This window comes from Lipophrys pholis (genome assembly GCF_963383615.2).
Source record: "Lipophrys pholis genome assembly, chromosome: 22".
Lineage (NCBI taxonomy): Eukaryota > Metazoa > Chordata > Actinopteri > Blenniiformes > Blenniidae > Lipophrys > Lipophrys pholis.
The window spans coordinates 9888458-9905102 of record NC_137644.1 but is presented as its reverse complement, the minus strand read 5'-3'; the positions used below and the strand labels follow the sequence as shown (position 1 = coordinate 9905102).

Here is a 16645-nt window from a genome sequence, read left to right as displayed (position 1 = left end):
GTGTGTGTGTGTGTGTGTGTGTGTGTGTGTTGTTTCAGAGGCTCGAGAGGTGTGACGTTCCCAGCTTGCACATTAAAAAAAACTCCGGGTGTCGCAGAATCTGCAGCGTCAACATCTGGAAGTCAAAGTGCTGCCAGGGTTATTACGGACGGGACTGTCTGGGTGAGAACGTGGAACATAAAACACAGTTACTCCACCAACTGTCCCTGGCGCTGAAAATAAGGACTAACCATCAGTTATTAAGTGGTCTTGTGATGTCTGTCCAGCGTGTCCGGGGGGGGCCCTCGCTCCATGTAACAACCGTGGTCAATGTGATGACGGTCACCTTGGTAACGGGACCTGCACCTGTGAGGCCGGATTTGGGGGCGTGGCCTGCGAGCTGTGCAGTACCGGTTTCTACGGGCCGACGTGTAAAGGTGAGTGGTTGGGCGAGCGGGGTTTGTCGATGACGATGCGACGTGAGAGACGCTTCATGGTTCGGTTTGGTGCTGCGTTTCAGCCTGTAACTGCTCCGAACACGGCTCGTGCGAGGATGGACGGCGGGGGACGGGTCTGTGCTTCTGTGAGCCCGGATGGACCGGAGACCGATGTGACGTCCAGAGTCGGTTCACTTGATGTTTTTAATACTCGCTAATGCTAACATGCTAATAGTCACAGTTCAACTAATCTGAACGAACTCTTTGTGAAACAACTACCACAGTTTTAGTTGTTGAGATGTTTCTCTTGACATTTGCCATGAGAAGAGAAGAGTTTCGGTCATACTAACCGAGCTAACTTTTAGCATTAGCCTGCGGTGCTGTTGTAACTGACTGCTTCATTTAACTCCTGTTTACTGACACGGAACCCAGAGAAAAAAGAGTGAGTTGGTGTTTTCGTCTCTGTGTCCTCAGCTGAGGTTTTCCACTGTTCTCCTTCCTGTGCCCCCAAAGCCGTCTGCAAGGACGGCAACGTCTGCGTCTGTCGGCCATTTTACCAGGGAGACGGATACACCTGCACACGTAAACGCACATACACACACATATACACAATTTTTGTTGTATTTTTGGCTCATTCTCTCTCTCTGTTTCTACAGCGGTGGATGTGTGTGACGTGTGGAATGGCGGTTGCGCTAAAGGAGCTAAGTGTTCTCAGAATGGCGAGGTGGTGACCTGCACGTGTCCTAAAGGTCACACCGGAGACGGCTTCAGCTGCCAGCCCATCGACCCGTGCGCCTCCGGAGAGAACGGCGGCTGCCACGAACACGCCACCTGCACCATGACGGCGCCGGTGAAGCACACGCCAATAGTTTTTCGACACGTTGAGACGTAGCTTTAAGTTACTGGTGATTGTTGGTCAACCCATGTGTCTGAAACAGGGGAAGAAGAAGTGCAGCTGTAAGGACGGCTACATCGGCGACGGACTGACTTGTGAAGTCAAACAGCTGCCGATCAGCCGCTGTCTCCAAGACAATGGGGAATGTCACCAAGACGCCAAATGTACCGACCTCCATTTTGAAGGTGAAGTGATTAAATTTGCACTTGAATACAGTTACTAGTTACTTTTACTAAAAAAGTAGTTGTAAAAACTAAAGTATGTTCATATTAAAATGAACGAGATGTCTGTTAAATGCTGATACTAACAGTGCATCAAAAAGTAATTGCTGCATATATTATCACCGATATTTAATCTAGTAGTCACATAAGTGAGAAGAACTGAGGCCCAGTTGAGTGAAAATGCATCCATTTTTGTTTCATAAAGGTTTCTCATTCACACGGTAACATTTTGAAAACGATGTCCGTTTACACAGAAACGCCAGAAAAGCTAAACAATTATGTAGCTAGCATGCCAGTCGGAGCATTTTCAAAAAGTTGCATTTCCAAGTTTCACCTTGGGAGCCGTTTTCAAAAAGTTGCGTTTTCAGTAGCTCCAAGCACCGCTTTCGAGTAAACAGACCCCCAAAATGGAACCAAAGCTTTCCGGTTTCACTTGAAAACGTTGTCGTGTGAACGCAGTCATTTCTTATGATAATGCTAAAACTGGTAGCAATGCTAACACTAACCTCAGCAGAAGATGCTTTTAAAGTTAAGGCTAACAGTTGTGTGTGTATTTGCGTGCAGATACGACACTGGGTGTGTTTCACTATCGCTCTGAAAGAGGTCAGTACAAACTGAACTACATCGCAGCTCAGCAGGCCTGCACTGCGGAGGGAGGCAGCCTGGCCACGTACACTCAGCTGTCCTACGCTCAGCAGGTCAGTGAACGCATCGCAGACAGGTGTGTCCGGCTGTGCAGGTGTCTGTCACTCACCCTGTCCGGTGTGACGTCTCCGCAGGCTGGGATGAACATGTGTGCGGCCGGCTGGTTGGACCAGGCCCGGGTAGCGTACCCCACCACCTACTCCAACCCAAACTGTGGCTTCGGACACGTGGGAATCGTAGACTACGGCACTCGCAAGAACCTGAGCGAGACCTGGGACACGTTCTGCTACAGGATGAAGGGTGAGGCAGGAAGGACTGTTAGTCTGTGTTGGTTTGAGTCTGTCTGTGTTGTGTGCAGGTTGTCAGTGATGCGCCCTTTGTTTCAGAGGTGCAGTGTGAATGTAAGCCAGGTTACGTTGGAGACGGTTTCAGCTGCACTGGAAACCTGCTGCAGGTCCTCAGATCCACTCCCACCTTCTCCAACTTCCTCACTGTGAGTCTCACCGCCAGCAAACCACTGTCTGTGATCACAAATGTCAGTGATTGGTGATTTTTGTTTGTATGTCATGTCTTATCTCATCTAAGTACAGATAAACTAACACAGATCAGTTGATATAGACACACAAGTTCCATTTCACACAGATCTCGTCAAACTTAGTGTATACATCAGCACACACACGTAAACATCACAAGCACACACATCTGACTACGTTTTCTTCTGACTTTCGGAGAAAAAAAAAAAACATCCTTCAACTTTAAATTTTACTGTCAGATTTTATTTAACCAAGAAAGTGGGAGGGGCTTAAAAAGAAACATTTACTTCCTTTGCAGCAAATCCTGAACTTCTCTCTGACGTCTGAGTCGGGGAAACAGTTTGTGAAGCGTCTCAGCAACCTCACCGTTCACTCCACGCTCTTCGTACCGGACAACAGCGGCCTGCCGGCCAACCAGGTGAGTCGCACACGCCCAGACGTGTTGTGATGGCCACACCTGTATGCGTCACGTGACCCGAGCTCCCTGTCCCTGCAGACGCTCTCCCAGCGGGACATCGAGTTCCACCTGTCCGAGGGTCAGGCCTTCCCGCTCAGCCAGCTGAAGAACGGCAGCCGCATCCGGACCCGAGTCGGCAGTCTGAACGTGCTCGGGATCGCCGACCTGCTCGACCCGACCGCTCTGGTCAGACATCATCTCAGCTCACATTTGAAATACGTCACACATATCGAAATATCACATTTAAGCAAACTCAATGGAGACTTGAATTAATTAAATTCTTGAGCATTTGGTGGCAGTATTGGTCCCCGTCATGCTGGTCTCCAATGTCTCTATTGTCTTTTTCTGTTCTGGTATGAATGCAGGCTTGACTCAATGCACCATCTGGTGGTACACACTGGTATTACAGGATTGAGTGGAACTGCAGCTAGCTGAATCTTTATTTTCAAGTTGTTTTCAGACAATTCTGAATGAAAGTGTTTCGTCTTCTTCCTTCAAAGCTGTTTATAGGTCGCAGACTAGATATACTTCATTTACTTAAAATAAATGAGATGTTTTAAATTTTTCTGAAATTTTAAACACAAATCATTAGAAATGTGACAGTCAATATTTTGCCCAGAAATGTATTTGAACTTGTTGTTCACTTGTATTTCAATGGAAAATATAAACATTTTTGAAAGATTTTTTTTATTAAAATAAATCTGTTTTTCTGAAAAAAGTTGTCTTGTAAAAAAAGAAAAAAGAAAAAAAAATATCAAGAGGCTAGAATGTTCCTTTTAGTTGAACTTTCAGTCAGTTCACAGCAGGGTTCATCCCCACATCCTTTATCAAGTGTCTTTTCTGGTTTGCAGCTGTTCTCGAGATATGAGGACAAAATATTTTACTGAACGTTTTAATGTGACAATGTAAAGACATTTTCGGGAAACCGTGAAAAAATACAGATTTTTAAAATGAACCCCTTGTTTTCCCCTTCAGTCGTCTCGTTACATTAACGACCGCTTCGTCACCGACTCAGATATCCTGGCTTCCAACGGGATCGTCCATGTTCTCCAAGGACCACTGAAAGCCCCGCCCCCTCACCACCAGGTGACGTCACATTTCCATGTCTGATCCTGAATGCATCTTGCTGCAGCGGCTTATTGAAATGCTTCCAGTATGACATCATGACGTCGTCCTCTGAACTGGTCTCTGATTGGCCCTGCAGATGCCAGTGGCGCACAAAGCCGGGATGGGCGTGGGCGTGGTGCTGCTGGTGGTGGTGGTGGCCGGAGTCCTGTTTGTGGGATATCACTTTTACTCCCACAGCGCCAAACCCTTCAGATTCCACTACTTCAAGGTCAGAGCAACCGTTCTCTCCTTCGTTCAGCTACAGTTTAATTCAGTCGTGTTGCGTTCACTGTCACTTTTATTCAGGTTTTTTTGATTACGTGGTTCTCATAGGCTAAAGTCTGTAGACTGTGTGCACTGATGGTGAATCACTGTATTACAAACTGTCCAGTCCAGTCTCGTGTCCTGTTGATCCCTCAGTCCGCATCCTGTACCGGCTAGTTTTAAACATCTCTAACGTCTTTTCTGTGTCCAATCTGTAGTATCCAATCACTCTGTAGCATCTAACATGTCTGCAATCCTAGCATTCCGTCTGCCTGAGTTGTGTCCCGGTGGACTTTAGTCTGAAGCATCCAAGTCTCTGCAATCAGATGACTTGAAGGACCAGCTGCTGTCTCCAGCAGGTGGCAGCATTTTCATTGTGTTCTGGGATCCAACAGGAAGACGAGGAGGAAGAAGAGGATGACACTCCACCAGAAATCCGCAGCCGCAACATCTCCAACCCGGTTTATGAACCTGGACCAGAACAAGCCGAGTGTTTGGGCTCCACCGTCAGTCAGCAGGTGGGTTATCAGATCCTGATGGGCTCCGAAGTAGCGTCTTATTCGTCTCCTTTGTCCTTTTATCAAACATTCAGCCTGTCCTCTGGTAGTTTCATTGATGCAAAGACAAATCTTCCAGCTGCAGTCGTTTTACTCGCTCTGTGCCTGCAGGTGGAGGACAAACACCAGGTGGTGGTCGGAGGAGCGTTCGACCTGCTGCAGGACAGCTGAGCGTCAGTCTGCCGGGAGACTTCCCCCTACGAGAGCCAAGAGTACTTCCTCACTTCCAAGAGCCAGAACTTCTCATCCCTCCTTCCAAACCCGAGAACTGAAGTCTTCTCAGAGCCGGTAGACCACCTGAACCTCCACCTGGATCCAAACTAGGATTTCTTCTTCTCCACATGCTTCACTTATGAGACTGAGCCACTTCTATAAGACTGTCCAACCCTCTGAGAACTCTGTTAACGAGGTGCCGTCTGGATCTGCTGCTTCACAGGGAACTTTTTAGTTTTACAATCGTCAAATCAAAGAAAATGAAGCATATTTGTAAAATTGTGAGGAATTCATTCTAAAAGTTTGTGTTTTTAATTTAGATAGAAATAAATGGGATCAAAACCCTGTCAAGTCCATCAATAATCTTATTTCAGTCCTGACCTCTGCAACGTTGAGTCTCCAGCGTCACAGGCTGGACTGACAAAACAAACTGACAAGCATGGGATGGTGGGATCAGACTTTAATCTGTGTTTGGGTGGGGGGGTCTGAGGTGGGTGTTCAGTAGTTGTGGGTGACCTGTTCGATCCACGGGGTAAAGTCAGACACTTTGGTGAAGACGGCCGGTTTCTGGGCATCACAGCGCCAGCTGCCCCACGACGACATGCCGAACAGGAAGAAGGTTCCTCGTTTCTGGCAGAAGAGCGGCGCCCCGGCGTCACCCTGAACAAACACACAGTCCACTTATGATGGGGTCTCTGTAAGAAAGCCTTCTTATACTTTATACTCCTGCTGTCCTACGTGGCTGCTGCCATCAATAATTGCACCACTAGGGGGCAAGTCAGATAAAGTGTGAAAAATGTGATTCAAGAATCAAGATGATAATTTTCATCGATGAAAGTCAAAATATATGGTTATCTGCTCTAGTAGGTGCTGGTGGCTGATATTATTCCATATTAGTGGGACGGCTAAGAACCCACCAGAGTGGGTCTAACTAGTGTTTTCAGGGTTTGGTTACCAGACAGGAACTGGATCCTGCAGGGTCAGAGCAGATATGGGAATCACTGACGAAGTCCCCCCACTCCTTCCTGCAGCTGGTCTCGTTGACCAGGGTCAGTCTTGTGTGGTGCAGCCTGTCCGGGTTGATGTCCCCTGCAGGAGGAGGAGCTCAACCATCACTCAGTCCGAGTCTATTAACGTCTGCAAACGTGGAGGTCGCCTCACCTGCCGCTTTAACGGCTCCCCAACCGGCGGTCACACAGGACCAGCTCTCGTCCGGCTCCTCGTCCTCCTCCGGGACACAAACAGGAGACGCGTCCGGGCCTGAAGGGAGGACCAGAGTGACAGACTGAGTACTTCAGAGTCAGGAGAGTCCAGGAGGAGATTCAGGAGGTGCAGACCTATTCTAGCGGCGACGCTCAGGCGGAGCAGCGACAGGTCCGATCTTGGAGGGAAACCAGCATCCAGTGGCGGGTTGAAGACTTCATCTACCAGTACGGTCTGACTGGACAGGAAATGCACGTCATGGACTCCCAGAACCACCACATCCTCCTTCGCTCTGCGGGTGGGGGGGGGGGGGGGGGGGTTACATTTTCCCATGAGAATCAAGTATTCTTTCAAAGGTGGGGTAACAAAGACAGGAAAGGTAATGGCAGCAGGGCAATACAGGCAAGGAGGGTAACAAACTGGATTGTAGAAGTAGTATTAGTAGTAATAGTACCTCACGCTGCAGTGCTTGGCGGTGAGTACCCAGCGGCGGTGGATCAGCGCACCGCTGCAGTAATGGCGTCCGTTGGACTGCAGGCTGACCTGCCAGGGCCAGAAGAAGGGGCAGCTTTCCGACACGTTCCCCACAGACACCTTACCATCCTCGGACAGCAAGACTTCGGCCAAACCCGGAGCCCGATCACATCCGAAGCTCTGCTGCTTACCACAGTGATCCTCTATCGTCCAGGTAGACACAGACAAGAGAGAGACCTGAACAGGACGTCCATGTGTGTGTTGATCCAGAACCAAAGAGGAGTTCAGGAAGTAAAAACCTGCCTTCAGCTGTGAGGTTGTCCTCAGACTCCGAGCCGTGAACCCCTGTTGATGGGGGAACGGGAAGTGGTCAGAGCAGGAAACGCCTCCTCCACAAGTAAACATAGTAACGAACTCACTCATGATGTCAGACATCCAGTCAGCGTACTCCTGCACTTTGGTGTACACCCCCGGTCTTCTGGCTCGACCACAACCAATGCCCCAACTCACCAAACCGACCAACTCATGTCTGGTCCCAGTGTAGCAGGACAGAGGACCTCCAGAATCCCCCTGAGTGCGTAGAGACAGATTGGGTGCGTCGGTGCTGCATTGGGCTTCTTTTCAAGACGTGATTGGTTTGTCATCAGCATGAGCCACAGTCTGTCCAAGTGCTCAGGCTCTGGTTCTGTGTCGGTCCAGATTTTAGGCTCATTGTGTTCAGCATGGATTTTCAGTGTCTTGGTTCTGTCCTGGTCTCACCTGGCAGGCGTCCACCCCTCCCTGGTCTTTTCCAGCGCAGAGCATGCTGGGTCGGATCCTGCCACTGTAGTACTCGTTGCAGGCCTCGGAGGGCAGCACGGTGACGTTCACCTCCTGCAGCCGGTGCACTCGAGGACCGTCTTAAGGAGAAGCACAGCAAATCTCAAGATCCAGCCTCGAGGGGACTGGGCCCATCCTGAACTACCCAGTGGGTCCTCACTCTCTTGGGTGGAGCCCCAGCCGGTGACGGTGCAGCGCTTTGACAGAGGGATCGGCCTCATCCACAGGTCGATGGGACGGACATACTCGTTGAAGACCAGCGGCTGCAGCAGCTTCAGCAGAGCTACGTCGCCATCTTTAGTCTGGAGGTTGTAGTCGTGATGGGAGATGATGGCGGAGACTCTGACCAGCTGAGAAGACAAAACACACCGCCCAGTTTCCGGTACATCTTTGCAATCGACTTTCTCTGGTGGTTTCAGTTACGTATGCCCTCTTATTTTGGACACATTGAACAGAACGATGTCAGGTTTTTCTGTTGGTATTCGACAGGTTTTATGGAACGATCATCAAATGAGTAGTTTTAAATTGGTTTTGACCAACTACACTTCACTACATCTCTATGGGACAGATGTAAAAACTGGAAAAGCAGATTAGAGCGAAGTCAGAGGGAAGAGAAGTCACCAAAGGCTCCTGTAGAACGTGAATTTTATGAGGTTCTCCGTCAGGTTTGGCTCCAGCTTCTGATGTGTGAGGGAAAATATTGAAATGCTTGACGATCAAAAGTTTTTGGAAAGGTCAAACATTTGTCTCTGGAAACCTTCAAAAACTGAAGGACAACCAGGTGCAGGCAAATCAAAGTTTAACTGTCCCTATATGAAACGTGTCCTCTGTGATTTCGTGGTTTCAAACCGACGACCTTCTGACCTGCTGTCCGGACTCCTGAAGATTATCCAGGTCGTGTTTTCCAGCCAGAGCTGTCCATGAAGAAGCTTTGCTGTACCTGAACAAACCACAAGAGGCTCAGAGAAGAACCGGTTCCCCCGTCCGGGAAACAACCTGGTGTGAACGGACCTTCTGAAGCAGTGGGCGGCCGACACCACCCACAGCGGTGAGATGATGGCGCCGCCGCAGGCCGGCATTGATGCAAACCTCAGCAAAACCTGCCAGGGCCACGAGTGAGCCCAGGCCTCCTGACCCCCGATGATCCGGTTCTCCAGTTCCTGTTCCGGGATGAAGGAGCGAAGTCCGGCCAGAGCTGAGGGGCGGACGGGTGAAGAGGTTTCTGCTGGGGGGGGTTTACTTAGAGGTTCACAATAACTCCACATTTATATTCAGGTTCACAGACTCACAGCTGAACCCAAAGTGGCCGGAGAAAGATCTGGGCTCCAGCAGGGTTCCATTCAGAGTGACGTTCTCCTGATTCAAAGCTTCACCTGAAGAAGAAAATAAATAAATATGTCATCTGATGTTTTCGTTCAAGAAATTTCAGACAAAAGTTTTGATCATTTTTACCAGAAATCTTAAAAAAAATGTATTATCTGATTTCATCATTAGAATCTTTCCTCTGAAAATTCAGAATATCATGTAAGAATGTGAAGTTTCCTTTTAATGTTTTTCATCATTTCAACAGAAATGTACCTCTTTTGTTCAGGAATCTAAAGGTTTGAACCAGAATGCTGAGAGTTTCAGATGAAATCAGACTGAAATCATTTCCTCGAGAGTAAAGAAGTTAAGATGCCGGGTGAAAATCTATATTTGTTGATTTTAACACGAATCTGAAGATTTCATACCAGCTGTGGTCAAGTTGTTCTGATCGGTCCAGTTTGATGGTTTTTGACTAAATTCGGCTGGAAGAAATAAGCACAAATTTACACATTTAATAGAATCAAAAGTCCAGTATCTATTTAAGTCTCATGTCTGACTCATCCGCCTCCTAAACATCTGTATCACACCTGTCTATGTCTCAAATGTCTCACCTGTCTCACCTGTCTCCCCCGCCAGCAGACACAGTGACACCACAAGCAGCAGCATGTCTCTCTGCTCTGCTGGAGCACACTGACCTCTGACCTCTTCATCCCGCGCACCTGTGTGATGAGAAACACCTGCACGCTGGCCCCGCCCACTTCCCCCCTGCCAACAACGTGACGTCATGATTTCGTTTGGATTTTAAATTTTTTTTGCACTTGTGCTTTATGTGTCTTTGAGCATCAAGACTGGAGTCATCAGTTTGTAGGTAGGCGGTCTGCAGCCTTCATGACCAACAATAAAGCTTTTTGTCGCTTTCCACTAAATCTAATTTTACTGGAGCCGCAAAACACATTCAACTTTTTAAACGAGGCGACCACAGCTCTTAAAGCTTTGCTATAGGAACATAAACCGTGTCTTATTTATGAAAATTCTCTTAAAATGTTGACTGGTGACCATTTCATGACGTCTTCAGCTGTTTTTCTATCTGATTTTAGCTGTTACACAATTTTTTCATTTTAGCTGTTGTGACCGTTTTGGCTATTTTTTTAAGCAGATTTGGATGTTTTTCATCATTTCGCCATCATGTTTTTCAATAAATGCTCAAACTGCCTTCTATGGGAGCATTTATTTATTTATTTATTTTAACAAACAGGGCAATCCAACAAGACAAAGTGCTCACAATAATGAATAAAATTCGATCATTTTAACCTCTATGTTGGTTAAAAGTAAAGTTTTTAAATATAAAAAAAGCATGAGGATTAGGTAAATATCCTGAGAATGAACGATGTGACAGGAATACACAAAGGACAAAGGGAGTTTTAATGCTTTGTTCAGTTTTTGTTATTTAATGTGTTCTTTGGGTTCCAATCTGCATTTCTGAATGTGAAATTTGCCAATTAGAATTACTAAATTAACCATGAATTCTATTTCCTTCTTTTTGAAACGTTTGTTTATGTGGATGATTTGTCGCGCTGATACGTCATGCGGTTCTTCCTCCTCCTCCTCCTCCCTGGGTTTTCTCCTCCTTCCCGGCCAGTCAGTGCGCGTGAAGCCGCGGAGCAGTCACAATGTCCGGCCGTTGCAGCGAGGTCCACTCCGCCCTGCGCGAGCTCTGCAGCCGCGGCGGCCTCGCGCCGCTCCCGGAGCTCTACGAGCAGCTTCAGCGCGAACGCTGCTTCATGTCGGAGGACGACTTCTGCTCCATGATCCTCCGGAGTCCCTGCTTCCTGCTGGTCCGCGGCCCGCACGAGGACGGCCGCGGCGGCGCACTGCGGGCGGAGAACTGTACGGTGGTGGGCCGGACGTCCCTTCGGCTGTGCGGGAGCCACATGAGCGGGGAGCCGTGCGTGAGCTGCGGGAAGCTGCACCTCTGCAAGCACTTTGTCTACGGGACGTGCAGGTTCGGGAAGGGCAGGTGAGCCGCGCGCGCAGAACGTCCACGCGTCGTGCGTCATAAGCGTGCGCTGTGGCTCCCTTTAATCTCAGAAAGAGACTATTTTAAAAAAGAAAGAAAGAAAGAAAAAAGGAAAAGTGACAGTGGCTCGGTGAAGCTGTATTCGGGACTACTTTAACTTTCGGTTGCGGAGTGATACTGGCAACAGCTGTGAAGAGGCAAAACGAAACTTACGGAAAATCGAAACCTTTGAGCAGGAGCAGCAGGATGTAAGAAATACAAGAAGTAATAAAAAAAAACAAAAAAAAAAAAAACTGAAGCAGATTAAAATGTAAATAATAAGAAATCAAGACAAGAAAAAAAAACAAAAAAACAAGAGAAAACTGAAGCAGACGCGTGCCAGAGTGATAAAAAATTGTAAATCAACAGAATAACAAAAAATAAAACAGATTGGAAGATGGAGGTGTTGTCAGTTTCTGTTGCCTGTTTCTACACGTCACAGTGACGCGTCGACTTCCACACAAACGTAAGTAAACAAACCTTCACAAAGGAAGTGTTGGAATATCTGTTGATTTCAGAAGGTTGTGAGCTCGTCCTGGGGACGCTGCGTTCACCGGCCACTTCTGTGTTTTCCCAGAAAACTCTGCAAGTTCTCCCACGACCTCGGTTCAGAACACAACCTGCTGCTGCTGAGGGAGCACAACCTCCACCTGCTGCCGGAGCAACACCTGGTGCTGCTGCTGCTGCAGAGCGACCCGCAGCTGCTGCCCAAGGTGAGCACTCGCCTAACGCGTTTTACTCCGACGCCGATGTCCCTGATGATGACCATGACTTCTCCACCAACCCCCCAGCTGTGTCTCCACTACAACAAAGGCTCCTGCACCTTCAGCAGCAGCTGCACCAAAGTGCACCTGTGCATGCACTTCCTCCAGGGCCGCTGCATGTTCGGACGCAAGTGCAACAAGCTGCACGACATCGACGAGTTCGCCCGGCGCCGCCTGCAGGAGGACAGGGGACTGAGCGGGGACATCGTCCGCCAGCTGCCCGCCATCTACCGGAACATCCAGCACCTGAGGGCTGACGCCGCCGACGCCAGCAGTGAGGAGAAAAACCACACACTGAGTCAAACGTGGCGCACGAGGAAAACCGTTTGATTGTTTTGGTTCCTGGTGTTTACCGGCGTGACTCTTGCTGTGTTTCAGAGAACTTCCTGGAATCTCGGTGTGAGTCGCCTCAAACTGAGAACAGCAGCACCATCTGTCTGCACTTCCTCAGAAACAGCTGCCGCTTCCACAGTCAGTTCACACTTTCACACGCTTAACTTGTTTTTAATCCAAATGAATACGTTCCTGACCGTGAAAGCATTTTGTTTTAATCTTCAACCGTTTTATTTTGAACTTGTTCTGTAGGTGATTGCCGACAGGTGCACTTCCTGCTGCCCTACAGGTGGCAGAGGTTTGACGGTGACGGCTGGACGGATCTGCCGGACATGGAGGACATCGAGCGAGACTTCTGCGACCCGTCTCAGAGCCAGAGGTCAGAGGTCACGGTGCCCCTGGGCTCTTCCGGTCGTTGAACAGGGTTTTCTTAAGGTTCCCTCTCTGTCATTTCAGCGGTGGCGACTGGCCCGTCGACTTCCAGACCATGACTCAGGACTCATGGGACGTCCGCCGTCTCTCCACCGTGTCCTCGGTGATGAAGCCGCCCCACTACACTCTGACCACCGAGTGGCGCTGGTTCTACAAGGGGGACCACGGAACCTGGGTGGAATATGGACAAATGGTGAGTCTTACTGCTGTGGGAACTAGTTCTAGACATGTCGGGACCAGAAGCAGGCTGGATTGAGCCCCTGAGACCCTTAGAGTCAGGACTCTTTCAGATGTTTGCTAACTACATGCAGACATGTTGGGACTGGTTGTAGAGGTCCAAAAAGCCAGAGGCCATTTTTCTAATTTTCCTCGATCTCATGGTCACCTATGGATACCACCGGACAGTGAAGCAGTGCTGGAAAAAGCTCTGGGGACTTGTTTAGAAATTATAGTTAGGAAATCAGACATCCTGAGACTCGGTCTGAAGGACTGGTTTGTACTTCCATAGGTCTTGAGACTGGTTCAGGTTGTCTCGAAATTACCTCGGAAATCTGGGGACTCGTTCAAAAGAGCTGGTTGGCATCTCCACTGGTACTGGAAACTGGTTCCAGTAAGTTTAGTATTCCCCCTCAGAGTGGTGGACTGATGACCTGCCACCAAAAATCTGCTGGGATCCTGAGACCAATTAAAAGGTCTAGAGGATGGATACGAGGACGGGTGGGACTGGTTGGTATTATAGGTTTAGTTGGTACTCCAGTCAGGTTTGGACTGTCTGGTTAGTATCATGTTAGGTCTTCAGTCTCCATTAGGTCTCTTCAAATCTTATGTAACAGGTTCTCACATGTCTGAGGTACTAGTCATCGCCTCCAGAGGCATCCGGCCTGTAAGACGTCTGGCTTGACTGTCCATATCTGGAGAGTCGTTCAGATGGTCTGGTTAGTACTTCCATATAGGAAATCATAAAGATGGAGGGTGTCTATGGGCTTTCTGGGTACCCGTTCAACATTTATAATAGTTAATCCCTCTACGTATCCCGACAAACCTCCACACAGTTTAGTGAGGAATGTCACATATCTGGGTTATTGTTCATGTAATCTGGTTGCAATCATGAAGTTCCTCCCGCCCGTTGGGGAGGTCTGCTCCGAACTCCACAGTGGACCTGCTCAGGAGGTTCAGTTTGCATCCTGACACATCAGAATGTCAAGAAGGCCTTTAGAACCCAAGAGATGACCCCAGAACCACGAACGTCGTGACTCTTGTGTTGCTCTCCTTTCAGGATGAGAAGCAGCGTTCAACCTCTGTGACGTCAGAGTCTCTGGAGAAAGTCTTCCTGTCGGACAAAACAACCAGAGTGAGCGTGATGAAGGGAGAGAGGACGTACGTCATCAGCTTCGAAGGTACAACCTGGTCTCACCTACTTCACAGGTGGACTCCAGTTTCTATTCTTGTCTTCATTGTTTTTGGTTCTGCCTCTGATGTCCATCCGCAGACATGTACCAGAGGAACCTGAAGCACAACACCAAGAGGAAGATCCGGAGGCGTCCCCGCTTCGTTTCCAGGGCCGAGGTGGAGCAGCGGCTGGCTCAGGAGAGAATCCATATATTCTGACCTGAACCAGTGAGGGTTGATGTGTCTTCACACCTGGAATCCACGGTTTTTAATGGACGCTCCGTCTCTACTGCTCCGGTGCTTCGGACGGATCAGTTACTGAAGCTTCACAGTCCCGCAGGGACAACCTGTGAACTCTGAAAGGTCAAAATGTAAAAAAAACAAAATGCACGAAAAACTCACAACATTAATATATGGTTTATTTTCTTGAAACATGAATGTATCGTATTAGTTTTTGCACATCCAAAAAATCCCTTTGTCTGAGATTCAAGTCTTTTCTGCAGTTTTGTATGAAGTTTTCTGACGTTTTCTGTGTGAGGCCAAATATTTCAGATTTTAATCTCTGAGCATTATTATGCCTTGTGTTTGTAGCCAAACTATATTTTTGTATATTACTTATGGGGCTATTTGGGTTTTGATACATAAACAGCCCCTGCTCATTACAACACAAATACTCACATTACTGGAACTGAGTAGTATTATTGGGCACTTGTACTTTGGATTATGTCATTTCACTTGAGTATGATTTACAAATACATCATAAATTGTGCTTTTAAAATAATGAAGGGAGGAAAATGCATTACTGGCTTCTAGTAGTATTACTTCGAACATGTAATTTACTTACTTGTGATATAAAATCAATTCTGTGGAAGTAAAATAAATTGCTGTAATTGAAATTTTCAACTGTGATTTTACTCGTACTTAATGTACTTTTATATCTAAAATCAAAAGGTTTTGTACAACCAATACTGTGCTTTGCAATCTTTTTTTTAATAATTGAAATGAGTCAATGTATGTAGAGAAGAATGTATTTACATTGATATATTGCATCCTTCACAATAAAAATACATGAAATCAAACTAAAATCAAAAGGGTTAAAAGTCATGAACTGAAATTAAATTATTATTCAGTACTGTTTTCAGATTTGTACATTAAAGTACTTTAGAAGTGTAGTTTTACCCACGAGTAATATGGAAGTAGCAGATTACATACCCATTCTTGTAATTAAATAGTATTATCTGCACTAGTTGGTGATAATTTACACCATGTAATATGATTTTTGGCATTAGAGTAACAAATTACAACAAATATTGACATATTTCAGAAATTTGTTTATTTGTCCTCAAAAGTGCAACAGTGAATTAATGATGAATAACCTGTGTAAAACTATAAAATTGTAAAATATATACATGTGCAAAATTGGCAGTGAGGTAGATACATTTTTCACTTTATTCAATTTCCTGTAAAAACAAAATAGCTGTGAAGTTCGTGTATACTTGTGTCTGTGTAATTTACTGCCACAGTAAATCACTGTAAATGTTACTGTGAAAGTATAACACAATTATTAGCCGGTACTTTACAGTGAGTTAACAGTGGACATCTTTACAGTGCAGGTACAACTTACAGACTGTCACATACTTACAGAGCGTTTCATACAATATGGAAAAAACAGAAACCGGCAAATGTGGTGGAAGTTACTCATTACAATGCAAAAAAACAGAGTAGAACATATATAAGACAAAAACGCCTAATTTGAAAAGACAAGTACTTAAAACTAGTTAAATTTTCTTTACATGCAGCAAGTAAATTTTATTTGAATTTTTTTTTTTTTAAATGACATTATACAGTAAACTCAGGGACTGAAAATAAGTAAATAACTTAAAACAATCATGTTTAGAAATAAGATTTTAATGGCAAGTACCAAATAATTTGCAGTGCAAATCTACTCATGTTGTATTTTTGGATACTTCTTTGTTTGAGATTGTAATCTTACATTTTAAGTACAGTTTAGACTGTAATGTAAAATCATGGAGTATATATATATATATATATATATATATATTTTTTTTTTTAAATCAGCATTGTAGTATTTGTGTGTGTAGCCTCTCCTCCTCCTCCTCCTCTTCCTCCTCCTCCTCCTCTTCGGGGGCTTCATGCTGGATGATGTCCGGACGCACAGTTCGGGTCTCTGGATGAAGATCTCTGGACCCTCCACCGGTTCTGGTCCGGTTCGGAGGAAGATTCCGGTTCGGTCTCAGGGCGGATAAACGCGTCTGTGTTTAGAGAAAAAAAAACGACACGTCGTTATAATTGGAGATTTGGATCCGATGCAGCGGAGCCAGGTTGGACCAGTACCGACACCCTGAAACCGGACCCATCCGGGCCTGGCACGGTTCTGGTGGTGGTGGAGAGGAAGACTGCGGACAGAGGGGAGGAGGAGGAGGAAGAGGAGGAAGAGGAAGGTCTGATTCTGCAGGGGACTCTCCGCCTCCTCCTACCCCGCGCAGGGAGCGCGCCGCGCGGCTGTGGAGAGGCGTGACGCGCCGGAACCGCATCTCCAGG

General features: G+C 46.9%; 3 protein-coding genes across 3 annotated transcripts in view; 2 read left to right on the top strand and 1 right to left on the bottom strand.

The window, feature by feature from the left end:
- stab2 (stabilin 2) overlaps positions 1–5663 on the top strand; it is a gene marked incomplete at its 5' end in the record, with an annotated part of 30878 nt that extends 25215 nt beyond the window's left edge. Inside the window, 15 exons of the mRNA XM_080491580.1 lie at positions 39–162; positions 267–416; positions 500–601; positions 891–998; positions 1073–1266; positions 1355–1496; positions 2097–2230; positions 2312–2477; positions 2564–2670; positions 3009–3128; positions 3207–3353; positions 4143–4253; positions 4372–4503; positions 4934–5056; positions 5207–5663. Of these exons, the coding sequence (XP_080347706.1) occupies positions 39–162; positions 267–416; positions 500–601; positions 891–998; positions 1073–1266; positions 1355–1496; positions 2097–2230; positions 2312–2477; positions 2564–2670; positions 3009–3128; positions 3207–3353; positions 4143–4253; positions 4372–4503; positions 4934–5056; positions 5207–5266 (1920 nt within the window). The 3' untranslated portion in view covers positions 5267–5663. The remainder of the gene's footprint in view (positions 1–38; positions 163–266; positions 417–499; positions 602–890; positions 999–1072; positions 1267–1354; positions 1497–2096; positions 2231–2311; positions 2478–2563; positions 2671–3008; positions 3129–3206; positions 3354–4142; positions 4254–4371; positions 4504–4933; positions 5057–5206) is intronic.
- A 91-nt stretch (positions 5664–5754) lies between these two features.
- Positions 5755–9895, bottom strand: ovch1 (ovochymase 1; the record flags this gene model as incomplete). The annotated part of the gene is made up of 13 exons (XM_080491579.1): positions 5755–5968; positions 6264–6397; positions 6470–6568; positions 6646–6803; positions 6966–7188; positions 7289–7330; positions 7405–7555; positions 7745–7884; positions 7965–8154; positions 8669–8744; positions 8816–8999; positions 9094–9177; positions 9730–9895. The coding sequence occupies 13 exons, from the start codon at positions 9893–9895 to the stop codon at positions 5807–5809; spliced, it is 1809 nt and encodes a 602-aa protein (XP_080347705.1). The 3' UTR covers positions 5755–5806.
- Positions 9896–10750: 855 nt separating this feature from the next.
- On the top strand, positions 10751–15164 carry parp12b (poly (ADP-ribose) polymerase family, member 12b). Its single transcript, XM_080492421.1, has 8 exons — positions 10751–11126; positions 11743–11878; positions 11957–12203; positions 12308–12400; positions 12515–12641; positions 12719–12887; positions 13971–14091; positions 14184–15164. Exons 1-8 carry the CDS (start codon positions 10780–10782, stop codon positions 14300–14302), a joined length of 1359 nt encoding a protein of 452 aa, XP_080348547.1. The 5' UTR covers positions 10751–10779; the 3' UTR covers positions 14303–15164.
- The last annotated feature ends 1481 nt before the right edge of the window (positions 15165–16645 follow it).